Raw genomic sequence first — 18195 nt, forward strand, 5'->3', positions numbered from 1 at the left:
TGTTGGAAAAGAAAAATGAAAAAATAAAATTAAATTAAATTAATAAAGCGTTTTTATATTATTTAACCCCCCGCAAAACGTTATCAGGCGGTTACAAATCGTTGTAGAAGGATGACGACGAGCTGCGGGGCGGCACAGCCGGGCTGCCCGCATCCCCCCCCCGCGCTGCCGGGGCCGACCCCGGCCCCTCAGCAGCAGCAGCAGCCCCCGGAGCCCCCCTCAGTTCCCCTGCGGTCCCCCCCGGGGCGCCCTCCATCTTGTCAGCAGCCCCGCTGCCCCCGTCCGGCGGCGCTGCCCGGCCCCGGCGGCGCTCGGCGGGGACAAGATGGCCCCGCCCCGGCCCCTCCAACAAAGCCCCAGCGCTGGGCTCAGCCCCAAAACCGGCGGCGCCTTCCTCCCCCTGGCGGCGGCGGCTTCGGCAGCGGCAGCAGCAGCGGCAGCGGCGGCCGCCCCCCCCCCTCAGCCCCCGGCCGCCGCGGGCCGTGGCGGGGGAGGTGCATCCTGGGAAGGAGCAGCCCGACATGGCTCTCCGCCCGCCCGCCGCCCGCCGCTGAGCGGGAGGGGAGCGGAGCGGAGCGGAGCGGGGCGGGGGGGGCCGGGCCGCGGCGGCCGGGCCCGCATGAGGCGGGGGGGGGCCGCTCGCAGCCGCCCCTCTCGCTCCCCGCCGCCGCCGCCGCCCTGCGCGCAGGGCCCCAGCGGAGCCCCCCCCCCGTTCCTCCTCCTCCTCCTCCTCCTCCTCCTCCCGCTGCTGCTATCGCGGCCCCGCGCCCTGCCCCGCTGATGGACAGGAACTACCCGCCGACCCCCGGCTTCGCCGAGCCGCTGGCCCCCGCCGCCGCCGCGCAGCCCAGCGCCGCCTGGGCCTACGAGCGGGGCGCCGGCAGCCTCAAGCCCAGGTGAGGAAGGGGGTGGGTGGGGGGGGGGGAGGCTGCGGCACAGGGCCGGGACGGGGCCTGGCGGCCCGCGGCGGGGCCTCCGCTGCCGCTGTTGCGCCCCCGGGTTCAAGAGTTCAGGGCGGCGGCGGGAGGGGGGCAGCGCCCCGCGTGTGCCCGGCGAACAATGCGCGGCCCCCGGGCACGAGGAGCGGCTCCCGCGGGGCTGCGCTGCCCCTGCCCCCTCCCCGCGGGGTGCCGGCGGTGGTCCCGGGCTGGGGGAGCCCCCCCCCCCCGGGTGACTTCGTGGGCAGCCGGAGCCCGGCGGCCAGGCGGGACTCGGCGCGGTGCTCGCTGGAGCGAAGCGCACGGGGTGGCTGCTGCGGGCTTCGCTGCTCGGTCGCGCTCGGAAAGCGGCTAAAAAGCTGCCAGCCACCCGTGGGAGTCGTAGCGAAGCGCCCAAAGCCCGTTTTAAGGCGCCTTTCCCCAGCTGTCAGATCTCCAGGTCTTAGGAACTTCCATCAATTTGCTGTGCGATGTTCTCCTTATTAAGAAAAACACACCGTCTCCTGGAGTTTGCTACCAGCCATTCTTGTCCTTTCATATTTTTTTTATTTTTACATCAGTTTTCTTCTGGGTGCCCTCCAATTCCTTGCCATCCTCCTTGACAGTGCGTTTTAGGAACAATTAAGCCGATGTTAAGAAAGAAGGTAATGGGCCCTCTGTGGAGCTCCAGGTTCCCTGTTTGACAGACAAGGAGGGTCGCTTCCTTGGCCGGAGCCTTGCCCCATGAAGCCGCCTGCTCCTCTCCAGAGTTGCCTGCATGGCAAAATAAGGTCTCCTGCTGTTCTTTTTCGTCTTTCTTCCTAATCGTTGGACTGCTTTTGGTCGTGTTAATATGTTGGCTTCCTTGGAAGGCGGTGACACGTCCTTTTTGTATCGCTCTTGCCAGTTTTCAGCATCTATGGAGGATCGTGTCAGCTGTTCCACGAAGAAGCTTTGTATTTTCCAGGTCAGTTAAGAATCTGTGGTGCACAGCAAGAGTGGATCCCTCCAGGGTCTTAGAAGAAAGACAAATGCTTTCTGATTATTTTCTGCGTTCAGAAACAACACAACCCTGCTTTCAGAAATCTAACGAGTATTTTTAGTAGATGCTGTATTAAAGCAATATTAATTTTGTATTTGGGAAGTTCCTTTATGGAAGTTGCATAGGCAGCAGTCCCAAGACAGGTACCTTGCAGAAGCTGCCTTTACAAGTCAACCTGTTAACCAAAGAAAATCACACTGGTAATACCAAATCTGTTCTTTGTATAACAGCATTTCTGCTGTGAGTTAGGAAGCAGTGTCAAGATGATCTCGCTTTCATTTCCTAAAAGTTTCGTCTCGAGGCTGTGTAGATGCTGTTAAATGATACATTTTAAAGGTGTTGACTGAAATGTTTTAACTTTTCTTTTGTAACTGTAGCTATGGCAGGAAAAAAATAATCCATGAATTGTACGCAGTATGTGCTTGAAGTGCTCCTGTACTGGGTTCTTATTTGGGCTTCACTTCATTTCAGTAAGAATTAAAATACTCTGTCTTCGGTAAGATTGCACCGAACACAGCTCAAATTGTTCAGTGTTAAATACAGTCTGAGCATGCCGAGGTGCTTCTGGATCCCTTGCTGCTGATCCCGTCCATCTCAGTGTGGATGGAGGTGGTTGCTGGGGAATTGGGACACAGGATTTGGGCCTGTTACTGCCAAGGCTTGGACCAGCCTGGCAGCAAGTTGTGAGGGTGCAGATGTGCTGCGGCCGAGTATCCTGATCGCGCTTTCAGCTCATGTTGTGGATGGTTTTCCAATTTTCAAAATGGTGTTCTTGATTGTGGCTGACAGGTAGTCATCTCGGCAGCCGAAGCTGCATTAGCCTGATGTTAAATTAAAAAAAAGATGTGTCATGTTCATCTGGTGCTTGGCAGCAAGGCAGTCAGCCTTCAGGTGATGCAGATAAGTGTTTCATTCTGGCTCTTCTGATATTTATGCTGGTGTGGGCGATGTTGTGGCAGGCTATGCTCCCTTTGTGTGCAGAGCCGTGTTCAGTCTTAGCTCATCAAAATGATTTCTCCTCCCTGCAAGCGTTGCTCCTGTTGTCCTGCACTTAACTTCAGCCATCTGGTTTTTATCCTGCTCCTTATTTCTTCCAGGCACTGTTTTGTCTGTGCAATGGCACTGTTCCTATCAACTGAAAGGAAACGTGTGGCGGAGTATTGTGAGGACGCTCTTACCAGGCCTGCTGTGACATAACTTTTCCCATCGTAAATAGGAGAAGTTGGCGAAACGGGGAAGGGCGATGATGGAAATCACTGGAACTGTCCTGTATCGAGTAGTGAATACTTGTCACGCTTATTTGTTGCTTACTGGAGAACGACGTGGTCTTCAGAAAACATAGTGAGCGTGTAATAGTTTGAGAGACCGTCGTAATTACTTGGAAAGAGAAACGCAGAAAGGCAATAACGATGATGAGGTTTCTGGTTGAGTACGCGTTCGACTTGGCGAGGCTCCTTGGTGGTCATACAGAGAAGGATTTCTGCTAGTGGAGGGAGCTTGTCTTGTTTGGTTGTTACCTCAGCTCTGGGGCCCAAGTCTCATGTTGTGTGTGACGGAATGACAGGCACAGTTACCTTAGATTGTATGGCAGCTGCCGTGGTTTCTGATGTTTCTTCTAGCTTGGCAGTCCTCATCCATCTCTGTCCTACCCAAACATATGTTTCTTATAGCATCTAATTTGAGATGGTTCTTAACCAAATGTCTGTGAATGTGGCCTATATTTATAGCGGCTAATCTAAGATAACAAATAAGTTACAGTGATAGTTCATAGGGAAAGTTATGTAACTGTGAGACTGAAACTTTTTTTAAAAAATCATAATATTTAAGTATTATAACTTACATTTTTGCATAGCTGGCCAGCTAACGCTATTTGTAACAGTGGTATGGTAATTGCAATTTAGGTAGGGCTCAATTTTAAATTATAATAGACTTCTGCATAGCTATAGAAAGCATAAAAAATGCAGATAATATAGAAAAGTGTAAAACTTGAATCCAATGAAATTTTCTGAGAGGTAAAAACCATGTTTGTTGTTCAACGCATTCCCTACAGAAAGTTCCCTGTGGCGTAGCGTTTCAGATGTTGAACACTAAAGCTCATAAACAATACACTTAAAACATTTGCTATTAAAAGAAAAAGGCACAGAAGGATTAAATAAACTTTCTAAACATAAAAAGCTACGTCACTTTTAAATACTACCAAGCTGTCTGTCATGGTTCAATGTTTAAAACACTTCTAAGCGTAAAATAAAACACGAGCAGTCCATGGTGTGGCACAGGTATTTTACAGGGACTCGCTAACCTGTGTCTGTTTTTTTGGTTTTGTGTGTGTTTTTTTTTTTTTTTTAAAAACTTTTCTTGCTTTAACTCGTACCCAGTACACCCTGACATGACAGCTGGGATGGGGTTGAAGACTGAATGAGCAGGGAGGCCGAATACGCCCTTGCTGTACGCCCCTCAGCTCCCCACAGGCGCAGAAGTACAGTCACCCCTTAAAATCTTTGCTGAAGTTTCAGAACGAACCAGACAGGCATGTCTGAAATTATGTGCCGAAGACTGTAACAACAACCTCATGGAAAGCATTTTAAGTATTCGTGTGGCGAGGAATGGTGACAGGGCAGTGCGTGGAAGGAGCGAGCTAACGCCTCATGTGCGGGCACGGTGCGTGAGGCGCGGGAGCTCCCTGTCCTCTTCCTCCTCCCCCCCTTGAGTTGATGGTACGAGGGTGTGGGGCTTCCTTGTGAGCTGGGGAGCTGTGGGGTCTGCCTGTGCCCACAGACAGGTGGGCATCCAGCGGCTGTGCTGGCAGAGGAGCAGGGAGCTGAGGTGGGAGCAGCGCGGCCTCGTAGGCCTCTGCCCCGCTGAGGTGCTGGGCTCAGTCTCTGCATCGCTGTCTGCGGTGTGCCTCCTGCCCAGACCCTGCTGCTTGGTAAGTCAGCGTGTTGTTGAGCCCTGGGCCTGTCTCAAGATCACCAGCAGTGATATTTCGGATGAGAGCCCTTTCCCATGCAGCCGAGAGCTTCGCCGCTGGTTACTCAATACGTTGCTGTTCTGAAAGAAAGAGGTTTTGTATTCCTTCACCTTTGCAAAAAGTCTTTTGGTCCCGTACCTGTATCTTATCTTCCATCCTGTTACTTTAAGTACAGGAGTTTACTTTATATCACCATATCACCAGAGAGCAACCTTTTCCCATTGTTGCTTCTGTACTTTTGCCCACCATTTTTTTTTTATTATTTTTTATTTTTTTTTGGAGATGCTGTTGATTCTGGCATGATGGTGCCATAGGAAGGAGGTTGTTTTTAGAAAAATCTTTGTTCCTGTTAGGAAAAAATCACCTATGACTGGGTTATATTCATTATAAACAATACTAGAGCTCATATGGATTGGGTGTATTTTCCTTGGATTTTTTGATTTGCTGTATTTTGTCAAAGTGTTCACAACTCTGCATATCACAAAGTCTTTTTGGATTACCTATTCCATCTGCTTAAAAATAAAATAAATACAGCTACAAGGCAGCACATCAACACTCGCGCTTCAAACAAACCTTCCCGAGTAGCCTTAAGTGTGACAAAAATAACTTTGAGCAGCGTGCAGCGTTCGGCCTTTCCAGCAGGGCACATCTTGCTGTGCAAGTACAGAGGATGGAGAATTCGTAGCGTGCTTAAACAAAAAAAAAAAAAGAAATAATGTGCTCAGAGAAGGCTCAGCTCTAAGCTAGGAAGTACTAGATTTACGTATCTAGATGTCGCAGGTTTTGGTTTTACTTCTGCTAGTCTTTCTGCCACCTCTTCTTTCATTACTTTCTGGTTTTCTTCCTATGAATGGGCTGTTACGGGTGAGGGGATGCTCTCAGTGTCCTCAAAAGCTCTCTGGCCACGGGTTAAAGTGAACAGAGGCAAGGAGCTTTTATTCATGAATACCTGCGTACTTGTGCTTTCTTATTCCGAAACAGTTCAGGAAGAACCTCTATATGTTTAGACAAGCTTTTATTTGCCCGCATCGCTTTTCTTGTTTTTCATCTTCGCTCTACATGCCTACCTCTGATGCTTGCTTAGGACTTGTGCAGGGTAACCAATTACACCGAGCAGGGAGAAGGCACCCTTAGGCACCCTTATCTGAGGGTATTTACATAGGAGGATACTAAGGAATATTTATTCTGTAATAACTCTCTGTGAATTACACAGGGCTGTCGTATGTCTAGATTTCACTGGAGATAGCCCTCTTTCACCTAGCAGCGTTGTGTGAGAAGGGTTTGAGGGCTTTGGCCCTTCGTCTAGCGTTTCCAGATGTCTGGCAACTAGTTTGAAAGCTTTTCAGCATTCAGCCCCTGCCAGACAAACGACCAGTGCGCATGTGCGGTGTGTGTGCAATCGGGCTGATGTTTCGTGGAGATACTGAATGTACCAGCGTGTGCTGCACGTTGCATGTTGCACTTCTTTCTGACCAGGAAATCCCTTTCAGAAATATGGCAACTTAGTGTTTCACACCACATCCTGTTTACTTTCTCTCTTCTTCGTGTCAAAAATTCCAGTGCTAGGCAGTGAATAATCCTCCAATTCCTATGTGCCTCCTATTTCATTATTCTCTACAGTGTCTGCCAAGGATAGCGTTTCTGCTAGGTTTTTCTTGATTGTGAACATTTGCTATAGAAAGGGTGATCCCGGAGAACTAACCTGCTAAGCATCTGAGCAGCAAGCATTTATTAACTATTTTCAGTTGTTGCTAGAACCGGTGACCTGGGGGTTACTGATGCTCAGAGCTGCTGGGATTTCCTTCTGATCTTTTCCCCTCCAGAAAACTCCCTTTTGTTATTCTCTTCTAAAGAGAACACAATTTTTCTCACCAATGAAAGGATTTTTCTAATTTGTATGTGTGTGTGCCATCTTGATCTTTATTAATACTTGTTTTGTTTTAGACATCTGCCTGAAAGTTAGGAAGTCTAAAATAAAGTGAATACTTGGGGCATGTTTGGGGAATTTGTTTCATACGGCTATGTTTTTCCCTCCTCAAAGTAAATGCCATGCAGCTCTAACTATTTTTCTACTGTTTGGAATAGGGTGGGTCTTCCTAGTTGCAGCATTCCCATGCAGCTGGGTTTGTATGGTATTTTCAGCTGAACTGAAACTCTGCTGACAATGTGTTAGCCAGAGTCCTCTTCAGAAGGTTAAAAATGTGCATTTCAATCCGTTTTAGGGCGAAGAGACCACTGATGGAGAGGTGCAAGAGCTAAGTTCAAGGACCACGCTAACCATTCTCGTAAAAGTAGGGAGCAGCACCCTCTGATGCTGCCTCTAATGCAAAGGACTCTTGCAGCCGTGTTTTACGATGTTAATCTTCTCTGAGTACGCCTCCCAAACTGGGATACAAGGGGTGTTAGTCATAGAGATGCCTCTTTCTTGAATCTAAAGGAGGTCATACGAGCTGCTTAACCCGTGTAAGTGTGTTGTGGGAAGGGGAAAACCAATGTAGCAAACGTCTAGGCCTGCTGGAAGACTTGGAGGCTATTTAGTTGCCTTGAACCACGGGCTGTGCAGATAGATGAACAAGGATATTGCGGCTTGCGTTCCTAGATGTAGGCAGTGAGTCGCTGCCTCGATGCTGTGCAAGTTCTCCCGTGGCTCTGATCTGCCAAACCTGATCTTCACGAAGGTTTAGAGCTCTGGGAAATTCTTGTTTAGTGAAACTTGGAGAAATTGACTCTTATTTCAGTACCAGCTGTTTGAAATTCTGTTTCTGGTTGTGAGGGGTGGCCTCTTTTGTGAATCTGAGTGGGTTAGTGCTTGTGCCTCGGTTTTGCTAGTCTAAAGTAGAAGATATTTCATGGTTTACGTGGCTGTCAGGCCCTTGGAGGTGTGGTGATGAAGAGGTGTTGCCTAAGGTGGCTCTGTCGGTTGATGGGACATGTATTTGCATCTCTTTTGCGATTAACATCTCAACTTTGGCTTTATCTTTTCCGTATAATTGGGAAACTAAAGGCTTATTTGGAAATGGATATCAGACGTTCTTACAGTACCTCAAAGGTAATGCCCAAGTTCACCACAAATTACGGCACTGTAATAGTGGTGGGAGGAGAAGGGTTGTGAAGAATCTCAGTAGCTGAAATGAATGCTTAATAAGGCACTGACGTGGCTAAAGCCACATCCTCAGATAAAGCTATACTGCGTTTTTATTCTGAAATATAATTTCATTATTAAAATCAATGGAATATTTCCGTGTGTCTCTCAGCCAACTGTGTTAATGCTGTGGTGATCTTGAGAATAGCTTCAAGTATTCCAGCGTAAGCTGCTGACAGCAGAATAGTATCGCGTGGTGGAGGAAGTGCCAGATCTCCAGGACTGTCTGTTGCAAAAATCTTCAAAACTGTGAGTGAAGCTCTGCGGGAGAGAAGTAGCACTAATTAACACAATCACAGCTATTATCTCCACGCTGGGGAAAGAGAAAGTATTCATGGGGAAAAGGTAAGAGAAAAGGCTAAACAAATGTAGTGCCGAAGTAATTAAAAGGCGAGAAGAGAGAGTTGCACTTCTTTACATGCTGTAAGCTGCATGGAGCAGGGTTCGTACTCCTGTTTCTGCAGGGATCAGTGAACTAGAAGGCACTGGGGAGATGTGTGACCCTCAGAGCATTCCCACTCTCCCGGGTGGCGGCAGCAGCCTTGGGGTGCTGTGTTGTGGGGCACACGGGAGCGCCTGAATGCTCCAGGTTCTGCCCTAGCTCCTGGCTCCTTGCTGGCCTGCTGCTAGCTTTGGAGCAGTGGAGAGCCTCAGGAACTGGAAGTAGTGTTTGTATCTAAAATTTTAATTCTGAACTTGAAGTATCTTCACCCCTCGGACTATTTTTGCCTTTCGTAGGACGTCTGGTTTTTGTAAACCCTGGTATTTCTTTTGGGAAGTTGCTTTGGTTAGGTTACAGAGCGAAGAGAAGTGGTGGTGGTATTTGCCAATACTGATTTAATTAAAAAAAAAAAAAAAAAAAAGGGGGGGTGGAAGAGAGGAGAAAAAGGTCACTTACTAAATGTACCACATTTGAGATGTAGATCATGTCAACAGAAACACAGTTTAGATTGTATACCTTAAAAAAGAACATACGGCAGTGTGTCAAATCCTTTCATATACCTGAAGTTAAAGTTTAGAAATAGCTTGTTTCTATAGGAATAAGAATATTAATTTTTCACATTCATAGTTTAAAGACATAGTTTAACTGATTTTATGAAAACAGAATTATAATTGTCTTTGTTGTTAAGAGCTCCGTGGGTTACTTAGTCAGGCAAGCCAGCACTTGCACTCAAGTACTGAAGTACCAGTAAGAATATTTTGGCTTTCCTGAAGCACTTTTGGGTTTTTTATTTTTAAAAGGCTCAAGCATAAAGAGTTCAGGCACATTAGCATGGGAATAAAATGGAGCCAGATCTGTTTTGCCATGAAATCTTTTTCCTCTCATAATATGTGACATGTATTCAGGTGAAGGATCACATGAACAGCACCAACTTCTGGTCATTCGGGCATGTAATTTTCTGCCTCGAAATGTTATTCTTGGAAGCCTGTATCTCGACCCCTGGGAGGCGAGGAGGTAAGGCGTGTTTCCTTCCCCAAGTTCCTCAAGGAACTTGGTCATACCATAGTCTGGAATGATGTTAAAGGTTGTGAGTGTGACATAACATGCAGTTGAGGTGATGGATAAAATACTGCTACTCCCTATTTTACTGAAATACCATACTATTGGAGCCTAAATCTGTTTTCTATCTTTCTGAAAGTCACTTGTCTTGAAGAATAACATGGAGCATTAATAGTACCTTTAAATGTTGACAGTTATTCTTTTTTTGATGTGATAGTTCAAAAACAAACCAGGCAAATGCTGAAGACCTATGCTCTTATGTGCAGTAACATCCCAAAGGAACGTCCTACCTACCTTTTAAGATGTGTTAACTTCCTGGGTACTTTTTTTCTGATTTCTCAATGGTGGACTTAATTTTTCAAGTATCTTTTTTTCTTTTGCCTCGTGGATACCATAACTGTTCTAGACTGCATAGTATTCTTTCTCTTCGTGCACATGTTGGTTGAACCATCAAATATTAAGGACCATCTCTTCTTTGTGTCATCTAATGAGAGGGTCAAGCGAGTAGGTTGCTCTCTTCTTGAAGCTGCCACAATTTGGAAGCTTTGAATCAACTTTGTTCCTGCAGTATTGGTGCATTTTCTGTTGTTGAGTTTGTTTTTTCTTCACAGTATGTCTGAGGTTGGGAAATGGAGGTGAAAAATTGCATGCTGTATATATTTCTAAATAATTTTGCACTGCAATAAGTAGGAAAACATATCTGTGCTGAACAGGAGTTGGTTTTCCTTACATTGGAATTAGTTCCTGAAACACTTTCTGTTCTCTGTACGGGCTTGCTTTAAAAGTTTCAGTAGGGTGTTGGCCTTCATCAGGGCTGATGAAATGTTCTGAACAGTATCAAACTCTTCAGTAACTGCTGTCTTCCTAGGCGCATCCCAGTTCATGGCTTTGCTTTCTTGGAGTCATTGCTTTTTAATAAAAGCTCAACCCCATTTTTCGATTAGGTGTACCTACCTAGAAGTAGATAGCAGTGCCTTGCAGACGGTAGCAAACGCTGGTGACCTCGGCTGCTGTTGGAGTGCAGGGTAGCTAGAGGCCGTGCCTTCTTTCATTGACCCTCCGTTTAATCTGTAATACATTCAAGTAATGTTCCCAAGCAATACTGCTTCCTTCTGCCTCCGTGGGATGCTGCGAGTAAAGGCAAATTAACAAAGATACTTAAACATAGTGTTAAACATTGCATACAGCACTACAAAACAAGTCTAATATAAATGTAAACAGTTCTAAACATGACCCTGATAATGGGTTTGTTGATAATGCAAGCTGAAATTTTGATTTTAAACATGTAAAATACAGATACCGGACAAAAAGAGATGTAAACTGCAAGCTGCCTATCAATTATATATCTCTTGTGCTTTTAATATGTTTAATATTTAGAAATGAGTTGTTCAGTTCTGTGGTATGTGAAACTTCTGAACAGCTTTGCTCTGAACTGGAGCTTGCTGTCGGGTAGCTAGAGAGCCACCTGGAGGGAGAGGCCTTCAGATAGATAGCTAAATTCACAAGGTTTTTGTTTGTTTTAATATAGTTTAATTGAAACTTATTTCAAATAATTGGAGTATTATTTCCCCTATTTCACATACATCTCAAGTCAGAAAAAATGCAAAGTATGAGTTTTCAGGTGTTTCCTTGTCAACGTGAAGGTAGCAGTGCATTTTTTCTCTCCGCTTTGGTGCTTTAATGACAGGCAGACTGTATGCCTACTCGTCTTCCCACGAGAGTTAAGGTGCTTCTCCTGTTCCCAGGTAGTAGGCTGCCCCGAAATGAAATCAGATCGTTTCCCTCCCTGACCTCAGGTCTGGCCGTTTGCATGGTGCGTGCGGGGTTGTTGCTTTTTGTCTTGGTTGGATTGGTTTGGGTTTCTGCAAGCCAGAGAGTGGTGCTGTGTTTTGGAAACTGCTCGTCTTCTGGCTGACCGGTTTCACTTCGTGCAGCCTTTGCAGCTGAAGCACTTTGAAAATGCCCCGTGATTTAAAGGCTTGGATTTGGGGAGCAATTTTCCTTTGTACCAGACAGACGTTACAGCTGCCTAAGAACAAAGTATTGCACGCAGAAATATATTTTGCTTCTAAAAGGTCCTGGTCTGTTTGTCACATAAGCATCGTGTGTTACCCTAGACCTGAAATAATTGCGCAGTCACTAACCTTAAAGAAATAAATAATGCCAACCTCTAATGAACGCTGATTTGGAAAATAAAGAAGGTAGATGAAATAACCTTATTCTGCATGTTGATGCTTTTTCTGTCGAATATTGAGTAAATTAAGATACTAGTTTTCAGTGGTTTTACTTCTGCATTTTATTCCGTGTGAGTGCTTAGGGTAGAGCAAGGCTATTTGAAGAAACCAAGAGAAATAAAAAAAAGGCTACATGTACTCTTTATCTCGAGTGCTTATTGTAACTAAGTTTTGTTTCCTTGTAAAAGTGGTGCTTTCATTGGAGTTGGAAATTAGGAAATGCATCTGGCAGCAGCGTAAAGCATAAAGCAAAGAATTGTGTTGGCAGGTGAGGAGGGCGGCTCACGCAATGTAACTCCATAACCTTTTGCAGTTGGTGACCTAAATTTGTATAAAGCAATTAAGTTGAAGAGTGCTGTGGTAATAAATTATCTTAATAACAGCAATATGAAGCGATACGTGACCAGCTGGTTCAGGAAAGACTTAATGCTGGGCAATAAGAAGGAGCTGTAATGCGAGGTTGAGGTGTTCTGGTACCAAGTGCAAAAGGTACACATCTTCTGTGGGGAATTTTACTGGAGAGCTAACGTCTTCTATTAAACTAATTGATGTAGCTGAAAAAACAGTAGTATTTGGGTCAGTTTTGCTCCCATTGACAAGAATGTTTTGATTGCATCCTTACAGTAATGACAAGTGATGATGCGATCTTGGGGTATCTCTGACAGGGCACTTAGGTATGATGTTAAGATTGAATGGACCTCTTAAATGAAAAACAACTTCAGAGGGAACCGTTTCCCAAATCTGTGTTACTTTCAAGCAGTAATCATCCTGTTGTGCTGTTGCCACTGGAAGTGCAAAATCACGTTGATAGATTAGCGATAAAGGAGGAAATGTTTTGGGGCCACTAAAGAGCAGCTGATGGTAACCTTCCAGCCAGTACCAAGCAGCGTGAACGTGGTTTCTTCACTAAGTGACCCAGCAAGGAGGAGCTCCCCGGGGTTTTCTAACAAACTTGGAAACCAGGGCGTGAAAGACTTGATGGCCATCGTGGTATTTGCCATGCTTAATGTACTTCTGATATGCAAATAATGAGTCGGCTAAGTTCATCTGTTTAAACAGTTTAATTTTATACAAAGAAACCCCGAGGCTGTAATCTTTCAGATTGCTCTGCTTATGTTTAGGATAAGCTTATGTAAACCAAAGGCGCATATGCAGGTTTTTTGAGATAAGAATCTACATTCCAGCAACAAGTAATTATACAATAAACAATTAACCGTTCTAATAAATGCAATGTTTTTATTGAAAGGCAGATTCATTTTTGAGGTTGCGGTTGCATTAACTGTGACCTGGGAGTTTTTTGGTTTTTGTTTTTGTTTTTTTTTTTTTAAAGTAAATCATATGCTTTGATTATTCTCACGATAAAAATAAAGTTTATTCAAGAAGCTTTTTGAGAATTTTGAGATACTAGTAACTAACAAGGTTTTGGGGATGCAGGTCTCCAGGTTATTTTTGTTTTCCGGTGTTCTCTTTGCTGCTAAGTCTTTGTCTGCCTTTTTCAGAAGTTGCTTTTATCGTTTAGTGTTCTGCCTCATATCTATAAGCTTGTGTGTTAAGCTCTCTTGTAATCTTTGAGTGTACTGTACGCTTCCTTTACAAAAAAGGAGTTTCTTGCAAGGGAGCAGGGGGGGATACATGAATCGGTCTTCACCAACCAACCAGAATAAGTACCAATTTTAGAGCAAAGAAAATATTCATTTTTAAAACTCACAATTGTTCAGGTGGTTAATGTGAAGGAAGATTGATATGTTTTTTTGCCCGTGAATGATTTCTATTATAACGTAAGAGGAGGAATGGTGCGATATTACTCGATATAATCTTTGTGGGTCTAACCCCTTTAGAAGGATGTTTGGTGCCAAGTGTAGACCCCCCAGCCCAGAACAGTGGAAGCCTGCCTCTCTCCTCCTGAAAAAGCCTGAAATGGGAGAAGGAAGATGTGCTGCTGTACAAGTGATACCCAGAGTATAATTTGCCTTGTAAACATGCACAGGGGCAAAACCAGCACCGCATACTTCTGTGTGCATAGGTGCTTTGAGAAAACTTGAAAAGAAACGAAGGAAAACCACTTACAGATGGAAAGATTTCACAAGATCAGAATTCGTGTCGGTGGAGATAATTCTTGCTAACAGTGCATGCATTACCATGATTCAGTTTAGAAATGTATTTTCTTGTGTAGCACGTTTTTATTTAAAAAAAAATAAATCCGCAGAAAGCATCATATGTCCTAAGTTTTGTGTTTTTTTTTTTTTCTAGCTGTGCCTGTGTTTTTTTAACTTAAAAACTTGTCACGCGTAAACATATTTGCATAGAGTAAAGCCTATATAAATGCAGGATGCTTTGTGTGTAGAGCACTATTGTTGTGGTTTTGTCTGGAAATGTTATGACGTTTTAAGCCTATAGACCAAAAAGTGACCCGTACCATCACCCCATTATGCTACTGGTTGTCCTTAATAACAACTCAATCAGGAGAGATTTCAGGCAGTATTTAACTGAAATCAGTTGCTGATTTATAGTGCTGAACTGCACAAGACCTGTCCTCGACGAGGTAAGTGCATGAGTGTGCTCTCCCTGAGTTGGGGCTTGGTGATGCTCTAAAATGTATTTGTGACTGTGAGAAGCAACAGGTAAAATGCAGCAGCTGAAGCTTTTTGTTTGCTTTTAAGGAATTTTGTTATTCTTCAGGTTTGTGCCTTAGCCTGGCATACTGAGTGTAGGAGCAGTTCTATCCTATAAGTTGGTGAAATGGGCAATAGGTCTGCTGTTAGTGCATCTCCGGCACAGGGTTAATCTGGAAGGCTGCAATGTGATGTCCCTTCCATCTGCTGGTGCAGTGTGTGGTGGGCATGGCACCCTGGCAGGCTTACCAGCTCTCTTTTACATACTCCTGTCATCCTAATGAGAACGAAGTGAAGCCGGTGGTGGTGCCAGCTTTTATTTTATGCGGTGACTTCCACGCAAGTTTCCCATGATGTCACGGTTCCTGGCATCGCTGTTCCAATTTTCCCTTCTGCAGCGACTGCTCCCTCATCCCAGGGGATGTAAAGGGTAAGCGGAGTCGCTCCCAGCAGTCAGCAGGGAGAGCTGTGGGTTTAGTTGTTTGGGTTTTTGGACATCTGTTTACAATTGAATTTTGAATTTAAAGCAGTCTCATGCGTGTCCTGGAGTAAGTGTCAGCTACCTGTAAATTTCATGTCCAAAAGACAAGAAGAGAAGCCAACAGGATAGTGACTCGGTTGTGCTGGTTTACATTTGCTCCTTTTAGTAGGTGCTGCACAAAACTGAGTCTGTGGAAGCTTGGAAGGCTTGGAAATTAGCACTTCTGGCCATTTCCTAATGTTGTTGCTTGATGTTTAGATTGCATTTCTTTATTTTCCATGTTACTGCTTTTGAATGGGCTCAGACACTGTATCTGCAGTTTGCTCCCAGATAAGCCTGATCAAAACATCATGTTACTTGAGATGACTCATCTCAAAACTTTAAATGAAAACAGTAGATCGTTAACTTATTTTTAATGCTAGGAGGTCTCAAGACTGAGATCTGTCGCTTGTGCTCTTGTCAGTTTTGGTAGAATCATGCTGAAATTAACAAAATCTCAAAAAAAGAAATACAAAATTGCTCCTGCAGCTTCACAGTCCTTTCAGCCTTTGTACTAAATGCGATCCTGTAAGTTGAAATGAAATGAAAACTGGAAGTGTTAAAATGGGCATGTATTTGTAGTCATCAGCCTTGCGTATCTTTACGTTGGTAAATCATCACAGGAAGCGTCCATCCAGTGGTTGAGAGCTGAACTAGAAAACCTTCCTTTGTCTGAATTAGTCCTCTGTAGGCTTTTCCATGATTGATCCCCCCCCCATACACACACACACACTTTATCTTATCAGGTTCTGTAGTGCTTTTTTTTAACTGCTTAACATTCATAGTAGTGTTCTAGCACAACCACGTCTGTCAGATTTGGGGCTTGCATTTTATTTCTGCACCTTTTTGGCTAGTTGTTGGGATTTCGTAGTTGTCTACAGCTGCAAGTTTTTGATCATAATGTTTAATTTCTTCCTTAGCTTAAGCTATGGAGGAGGACATCCATCACATTCAGAAACAGATCTTCTTCACAGACAGACATACACAGCTTCTCATCAGCTTCCTGGATACTCTACTACACACCATCCTACTGGTAACTGTCTATATTATGAGATTTCAGCTTGAATAGCTTAAAAAAAAAGAAAAAAAAAGCTGTTGCATAACTTAGTTTCAAGATGATGAATTTTCTAATCAGAGGGTGTTTGTTATGCAGATGGTGGAAAGTGGTATGAGGAAAGCTGACGTTGTACTAGATAGCTAACAATCAGTTGCTAGTTCAAAAAAAAAAGTCGTGAGTGGAAAGGAAAATATAAGAGGCAGTTATGCTCTATAACTTACTGTTACTTCTTCAACTCTTGCGTTTTTGTTCTTTAAAATACAGCTTTTTGGATTATGGCCTATGCACATGGGCAAAATGTTGAAGTATGCCTCAAAGCCAGCTGCAGAAATGATGCCAACTCTTTCAGACTAAAGCAAACAGAAAAAAATAATGCAAGTCGGAACATAGTGTTGCTAGTATGTACGTGTGCAAATTAAGGTTTAGTGCTGGGGGGAAAAGCTAAAATTTACCCTGAATATAGTAACAGGTCCTATAGGCTATCTTAGATCTGTATAAGTCTGTGATCCTGGTGACATCCTGTCTCCACGTACGCAGAAGACAGAGAGTGACCTCCTCCTCCTCACTTTGAAACCCCCTTTCCAAGGGAAAGATATTTGGGGTCATAAGCTGTCAGGTATTTGCCTCTCTTGGCCAAGGCCTTGATCAGCATGACAGAGGGTTGGAATTGTGGGGAAAGTTTCAAGGTGCAGACCCTGCAGCGTTGATGTAATGTTAACTGCTCAAAACTCTGCCCCCTGTGCAGTGCTTCCCATCCAGCCACTGAAGGAAGGGCAACAGGTGTTGAAACAAGGAATGCAACCCCAGCCCTGTTTGTTGAGCCAGTCCCACAGAGAAGTCCAAACTGCTACCAGTGTTCAGAGGAGAAAAAGATTGGTAGAAGGAAGTTGAACAGTTTTCAGAGAAAATTCCGAATGTTTTAGTAGTTCATGTGGAGTGGTGAATCTTCAGATGAAGGGAGAATTTGTACTAATTTACCTGAACATTGTTTCAGAGCATCACATTTGACAGACTTTTTTAAAATTACATTTTAAAATGTATCTTCAAATTCCATTTTAAAGATGCAACTCTGAGAAACAGTTAAAATGGTAAAGAATTCATGCACTTTAATAATGTGGCTGATGTTTCAAAGTGTTGTGTTTTTTTTTTTTTTTTTATTATTTTTAGTGGATTATGATTGTACATCCTTGTTATTTGAGCTTTTTGTGAGATGTTTATCTGAATTGTCTAATTGTTTTGTTTAATTCCCTTCACCCCCATCTAGGTCTGTCAGGAATATTTGATACCAGTATGCACACCTCTGGAAGTAACACTAAGGAAACTTCAGTTATGAATTTTCTCTCTGCGATCGAGTCTCGTACCGCTCAGGCAGTCTCTTCAGGATCTACCCTTTTGCCACAATTCAGGGCTCCTTCCTGGCAGACAGGTGAAAAGTTTCTCATGCAATAAAATTCTCTGATGACTGTAATTGAATGTTTGAGAGTATTTGAAACAAAAATATCCTACCGGAAAAGGCTGTGTCTTCTGCTTCTTTCCCATCTTGTTATTTAAAGTCTAAAAATCAATGAAATTATATTAATCTCTAAGCAGAAGTTCTAATTGTTGAAAAAGGGTTTAGTTGTACAGGATATAATCTAACTAGTCAAATTTATTCTCCATCTTTCTGTTTGGAATTAGTCTCACTGACACCATAAGCATATTCACGTAGAGTACCTGTGTACCCCAGCAGATGCTTCGTTCTCAAACTCTGTCCCTTGTAGTTCTTCTGTGATAGTACTACTAAAAGGCTGTGGATAGCTCTAGTCCCTTTGTACACAAGTAATAAGCAAGGTGCTCTCAAAAAGAGGGTCTGAGGTGCATTGAAATCAGTGGTTTAATTCACAAATAAACAAACATGCCATCTTCTGTGGCAGACTGACTGCCTTCTGTAAACTTCCCCATCTGTCAAGCCTTCTGTGCAGAGCAGGAAATTTTGCATATTTTGAGCTTTCTGTAGACAGCCACACCAAGATAAGTGTTGCTACTGCATCTGTGGTAGCATGGAGTTGTGCTTAATCTTATGCAGTGATTGTGTGGCTGTGCAGTGAATCAGATCTATTCACTGATCTGACAGAAAGCGCTCTTTTTTTATTTTTTTTTCCTTTAGTGGGTTATTTTTCCACTGTATCAGCAAGCTGATCTGCCTCTCTGTGCAGCTGTACG

At 44.1% G+C, this 18195-nt stretch overlaps 1 protein-coding gene across 1 annotated transcript in view; it reads left to right on the forward strand.

Annotated features, from left to right (window-relative positions):
- The first annotated feature begins 374 nt into the window (after positions 1 to 374).
- QSER1 (glutamine and serine rich 1) overlaps positions 375 to 18195 on the forward strand; it is a 42291-nt gene continuing 24470 nt past the window's right edge. Inside the window, exons 1-3 of the mRNA XM_082761039.1 lie at positions 375 to 896; positions 15857 to 15969; positions 17258 to 17419. Of these exons, the coding sequence (XP_082617165.1) occupies positions 781 to 896; positions 15857 to 15969; positions 17258 to 17419 (391 nt within the window). The 5' untranslated portion in view covers positions 375 to 780. The remainder of the gene's footprint in view (positions 897 to 15856; positions 15970 to 17257; positions 17420 to 18195) is intronic.

The sequence above is a fragment of the Aythya marila genome (assembly GCF_965140915.1).
Source record: "Aythya marila genome assembly, chromosome: 5".
Classification (NCBI taxonomy): Eukaryota; Metazoa; Chordata; class Aves; order Anseriformes; family Anatidae; genus Aythya; species Aythya marila.